The 6,371-nt window shown below is 31.9% G+C and overlaps 1 protein-coding gene across 1 annotated transcript; it reads left to right on the top strand.

The window, feature by feature from the left end:
* Positions 1–1,540: 1,540 nt before the first annotated feature.
* Positions 1,541–5,783, top strand: LOC130441347 (39S ribosomal protein L17, mitochondrial). Its single transcript, XM_056774974.1, has 2 exons — positions 1,541–1,795; positions 1,898–5,783. Exons 1-2 carry the CDS (start codon positions 1,598–1,600, stop codon positions 2,369–2,371), a joined length of 672 nt encoding a protein of 223 aa, XP_056630952.1. The 5' UTR covers positions 1,541–1,597; the 3' UTR covers positions 2,372–5,783.
* Positions 5,784–6,371: the final 588 nt, after the last annotated feature.

Here is a 6,371-nt window from a genome sequence, read left to right as displayed (position 1 = left end):
AATAAATTAATTATTCAAAATATTATTATTGACATTTTGAGGAATTTCAAACCTATTAACCAGTTTTAAATCCTAAAATTATGAAATTATATGTTTAGAATATTATATAAATTCTCAGTTCCTATCTTGTCTTTTCTCTCGGGACATATATGTATTTGTAGAAACAGGGCACAGATGTTCGATGCTCTCGTTTATCTAATTTGCCCGTTAACGGCCCGGGAAACAGACGTGCACCTACACTAAATATAAAGGTACTAAAAGTCCATTAGAAAATCTATTCAAAAATTGTAATGTAATGAATTTTTATTAATGTTTGATACTTATACGATCAATTGTTCATTTCCAAATTAAAGACCTTTTGGATTAACTCTAGCTCAATTTTCATCTTCAACTACTAATATTGTATATGTTGAAATTGCATTACTTGTCTTGGCGCATACCAGTAGATCGACTAGACATCTCGTCAAAAAGTATAATGTCATACCTTCTATTTTTTTAAATATAATCATGCATAGAAGTAAATAATTGTCCCAAACGATGATAAAGAATAAAATTGAACAATGAAATATCATTCAGAAATTGCCAATCTCAAGTATTAACAGAATATCATACAGAGTGAGTTTTATTATCTCGGAAACGCTTGTACGATTTTTATAAATTTTTTTGTACAAGGGTCTTGCGATTCGTTCGGTATTATGGTAGTATTTACATTGTTGTCAGATTTTGAGCATCTACTGTAATCGCTTTTACAGTATGTTTTCTAAAATTCATAATTTTTTCACTTCACAAATGTGGATCTACTTCTAACATGAAACAAACATTTAAAGATTTATCTTCAGTTGCAGGTTTCCTGCACCATGATTTGGATAAATATTTTACTAACTTACTGACACTAGACCTTGTTACGAGATTTGTATTAGCACATAAATTATTAAAGAATATTCAAATTAAACGAGTTTATTCAATCGTAGCTATCTAAATGTACAATATTCATTGTAACTTTGGTGGGGAGATACTGTAAATGTAGCTATAACTTCGAAATTATGGCATTATGGAGAATTTTACATGAAAAATAATCAGAATTTCTTAAGGATTTCTAAAAACACAAAATATATAGAGTGATCCATTTGAAATAATAAAGTTCATTATTTTTCCGGAAAAAGGAAAAATCTGACAACAATGTAGATACCACCATAATACAGGCCAATCACAAGACGCTCACGCACAAAAAATTTTAAAAATCGTACAAGACGTTTTGGAGATAATTGAGGCGTTCCATACATAAAACTCACTCTGTATAATATTACCGTTAAATGACCAATAAATCATTTCAATAAAGATACTTATTGTTCCCGTTTTCAAAAACCAAATAATTCAGATAATGTTTCTTTTGAATTTATGTTTATTTGGAAATCCTTAAAATAATCTTTTTTACTTTGTAATAGTAGCAGTTCCACAATCGGTGCCTCTGAACTTATTATTATTATGGAAATTTGAATAAAAGAAGATGAACAAAAAATATATAGAGCTGTCACTTCAAGCCAGTTCTAACCTCACATCTTCCATATAAGTAGTAAAAAGAAATTTCTTGATTAATATGAATCAAGCAGAAATTACCAAATTAGTTTCTAAATTAAGGATAAGAGCAAATCCTAGACTAAGAAAATTCAGAAGCATAGAGGGCCCTGAAGGTAGATTAAATAAACTTCGAAAAACCGTAACTGCTTTAATCAAACATGAGAGAATCGAATTAAATTATCCCAGAGCAGATGAGTCTAGAATGTATGCAGAAAGAGTAAGTATTGCAAATTAATTATCGATATTTTGATGTAAACAGTAATTAGTTTCACAAATAATTAATAAGACTGAAATAATGTACTACAGTAGCGTTTTTTAGTTAATTTCAGATGCCATAAGATATGGAGACTGTCACAAAACAACAATGGAAATGGCTGATTACTGGTTATTAGAAAAACAATTAGTGCACAAGTTATTCAAAGTACTTGCACCTCGTTATGAAAATTATACAATTTCTTATACTCGTTTAGTAAAGGTACCAAAATTAGATGGGGCAACTAGAGATAAAGCAGTACTAGAATTGAGAGGCAACCCTTATCCTTCTTTAAACCCGGAAAATAATTCCAAAAGTGAATTATTACACAATGTTCTTTTATCTGAAGCTAGGAAAGCTTATAGAATGGAAAAATATAAAGAAATTGCTGCTAAAGTGGAGGGAAATATTAAAGAAAATAGTCAAAGTGCTTCTAATGTAGAAACAGACAGTAAGGAACCAAATGTTCAGCAGAATAGTAATGATGAACCAAAATTAGACCAAAAAGATACAGATAAAAAGATGGATGGTAAAGAGTGAATGCTAAAGTTAGATTTATTAATTTTAATTTGAATAACGTTTAGTCCTATATATTGTTCTCATACAAGTACATTTACTAAATAAATCTGTGGAATCATTTGAAGTGGGCATATTAATTTGTGGTGGAAAGAAATAACTGTTTTTGAATTTTCGTTTCGACATAAATAATAATTTTTCTTTATATCTCGATCAAAAGTATCTACTTTCCATCCTAAGAGCAGGGATGAAAGTTCCCCGTGCTTCATGGCGATCAGGACTGAGATTATTGGGTTTTAATTTATTGAATTCTATCATAATTTATTACAATAATTCAGTTATTGACATTTCAAAATTAATATTGGAAACAATTAAACTATATCATTGAAAAAGTGACTCCAATAATTTGGTATATTTAGAATGACATTATGTGATAGGTATAATAAACTCATATGTTGAAGAAAGAAGGAAACTGAAATATAAACTTCGAGAGGTGTTTTCTGGACCCGGTTATAACTCTTCACTAGCTTCTTTATTGAACACTGTCATTCCAAAAAGCACCTGATAGATTAGGTCTAGCAAAAACTGATAAGTGAAGATTCTATGGGGAAGAGCATGAAACTCTGGTTCATCTGATTGTAGAATTACTTATCACATACAAAAATTTTTTAGGACAAACAACTTCCTTTAATCCAGTACAGATACTGTAGTTTGTTAGAATTATGGAGCTGGAAGGTGAGCTGTAGATAGCTAAAGCAACTTTGATAAGGGAGTACAATAGACCTTATTCCTTTAAACAGAACATTCGTCTGTCAGACAGATATAGTTTACAGATTTGGTACTAGACCTCGCTAGGAAGCGAGTAAAGGGGTAGGGTTTCGTATATCCCTCAGTCTTACCCTATTCTTCACTGATACTGGACGTTCGCTGCCTTTCACCGGACCCTAGTAATTACAAAGGTTAATTATTTGTCCTTTTATTAGGTACTTTTTTGTGATATTTGGCAGTTTTTTAACATAACGTAGTTAAAAAGAAGATAAATGTAAATATTTAGACTAGGGGCTCTACTTTAAACTTATTCCAAAAATTTTCTTGTGTGTATAGGGTTGTTTTTAGTGCTCCGAAAGTACTTTAAAGGTGGGAGAGACACATATTTTCTAACATAATACTCATTACCTAATGCATATTAAATGTCAGTCATTATCCAATCATATCTGAATAGGCCGTCATCGACAGCAAAAGCACATGAGGTTATGATAGGTTGGATCAATCGTTGAAAGCTTATCGTGAAAAGTGCATGTTAATCTTGGATGGTTACATTGCGGAATTTCAGTTTAGACGCCGTTATGCTAACCACACTGATAGCTTGCATACGTATTTTTTTTTCCAAATTACTTCATCAATATCAAATTATATCAAAAATTTAAATTATAATTTATTCCTCTTATTTACTTAGTCAAGTAATCAAACGCTAATCTTCTTCCCGTGTATCAGTCAGGGTTTCTTAGGGGGCATAGCAAAGTAACTGTAAACACAGCAACATAATAAGAGCATTGGATAAGGAGAAGGGTATCATACCCGTCTCCTTGGATTACTTTAAGGCATTTGATGTGTTGGATCATGATCTTCTTTGTGCAAAGCTGAAATATCTTGTGAATTGTACAGATCAGAGTTCATCTGAGGCTGACGAAATAGTATCTGGTGTGCTGCAGAGTTTACTAATTGGCCCACTTTTGTTCCTCGTACATGTCTTTGATATACAGGTATGACAGTGTCTCTCAATCTCACATTCAATCATATGCAAATTACACTCAGGTCCTACACTACTTTAATCCTGCAGATCCAGATGCAGCAGCTACATCATACTACAGGTCATACATAAAGTATGACCATATTTTTTTCCAAAATTAATGAATTAAATTGGTTAAAAATGTCGAATATTGCTAACCTTCATTTTATGTGTCCTCTTAAAAAAATGTTACAACATTTGACACCTGATTATTTGAGAGATAAACTTTTTTTTCGTGCAAAAATACATAATGTAGCTGTCAAAGGTTATAATGCTCTCCATGAAGGCCTCAAATTGTGTGGCATCTATTTTTTAACTAAAACCATTTTTTACGAGTAGCTGTATTGGAGCTGTGAAATAGAGCAACACGAGTGCAGTAAATGCATCCAATTATCCCAGCTACATTGTATTTTATAATGAACCTGAAACATTTCAAATTTATATTAAACTGAAAATGAATAATAAGTCATTTTTTCCTTACTTTCTTCTAATATCATTTACCTCAGAAATTTTTTGGAGGAATTTTATGAATGCATCAATTATTTCCTTTCTATTGAATACCTCAATAATTTTGTGAATACATCGACTCACCGATGGATTAGGAGGTACCCAACAATAATTATTACCTACATCTTGCTAGTAACTACCAGCGCCAAAACACTTCAACGCTGCCAATAACTAAATGAAATCATTTCATTTTAACATTTAGATAGCATCGAAAACTTTTAATAGTATATCAATTTTATATTAAATACCTAACAGTTACATAGTTGCAATAAGTTTATATAAATCAAAACCAAATAAAAAGTGAAACAGTTCTTACTACTATAGTTTTTACAGGTTCGTCCAGATATATTCTTATAGTTAATGGAAACAATTTCTGAAAATGCTGCCTCTAATTTAATTTCAGGATTTAGAAAATGTTGCATTGTACCTTGTGATGTAAGCCCTCTAATAGAAATTTTAGGTGTTTGCAATTTGAACAAATTTAGGAATGAATATGATAGGAATAAAAACGAAATAGAAAATTCATTTATAACCTATTGACAGTACCAGCTGGAAAAAGCATTGCACACGGAGAAATAAGTTCCACTGACCTGCCTGCGGGAATTTCCGGAACTTCAAAAGAAAAAGAACAAGCGACTGACGATGTTTCTGAAGAAGACGTGCCGCTCTGTGGTCCACTTCTGACATTCTGACATTATCTATGTCTGATGTCGACATAGATAAAGTAGGGGATATGGAGGAAGAGAATGATTTTAGCAAAAAACTAAACTCTTACTACTTCAGTAAAACCAGTGCTCAGCAAATTAAAGAATCTGGACTGTAGAATGGTTGGTGAATACATTCTGTTTCTGTACGAAAACGACGTGTATCCTAGAGAAATAACTTCGGTGGACTAAGATGGTGCTATCATTAATGCCATGGTTAGAGCATTATAATTTTGGAAGTGGCCTCAAAACGTATTGAAGTTTGGTACAAATGGGATCAAATACAAAATGTGGCCTGTATACTGTACGAGAATGTGACAAACTGTGGTGGAATTAATTTTTTGGATTTAAGTAACTTTAGATATAATAAATGTGTTTATTCCATAACGTTTTATATATTTTGTAGGCAATAAACGACTACAATATTGAAAAAGGTCATAATTTACATAAAATTTATTAGAAATTGAAAAAAAATATTTCAAAAGAACGACAATTGCTTTGAGTTCTGAGTTTACAATGGTGTGGGTTTACTTTATTCCAAACGTATTTTGATCGTAGAAAATCAGTTCCAAATCTATCGGTGCAAAGTAACCCCAGCCTACAGTATACTTTGCACCTGATTTTAAATACTGACATTTACAAATTGGGACTATACATTAATTTTATATAAAAATGAAATACATTTTGACATTTCTGGAGTAGCCCTGGTCGATCGCCAAATTGCTGTAGTAATTTTCAAGGAAACTTTTAGAATTATAAGTGAATAAGAGCAAAGTAACTCCACTTTACGGTACTCTTTCTTCATATATTTGTTTACTAAAACTAATACAGTGAGGATTGTGTGGGCAGGTACAAAACTGCTGCGTTCCTGTGGAGCTATAACCGAGTTGGTTTCGTACAATTTACACATACGCGTTGATACGGGAAAAACGTCCCTTCGTTACGGTGCCGATAATATTAATTTTCTCTCTCGTTCGAGACACTTTATCTATACTGCGCATGCTTGAGAACCGAGCTGGAACCT

The sequence above is a fragment of the Diorhabda sublineata genome, chromosome 3, assembly GCF_026230105.1.
Source record: "Diorhabda sublineata isolate icDioSubl1.1 chromosome 3, icDioSubl1.1, whole genome shotgun sequence".
NCBI classification, from domain to species: Eukaryota; Metazoa; Arthropoda; class Insecta; order Coleoptera; family Chrysomelidae; genus Diorhabda; species Diorhabda sublineata.
This window is presented reverse-complemented; position numbering and strand designations above follow the sequence as displayed.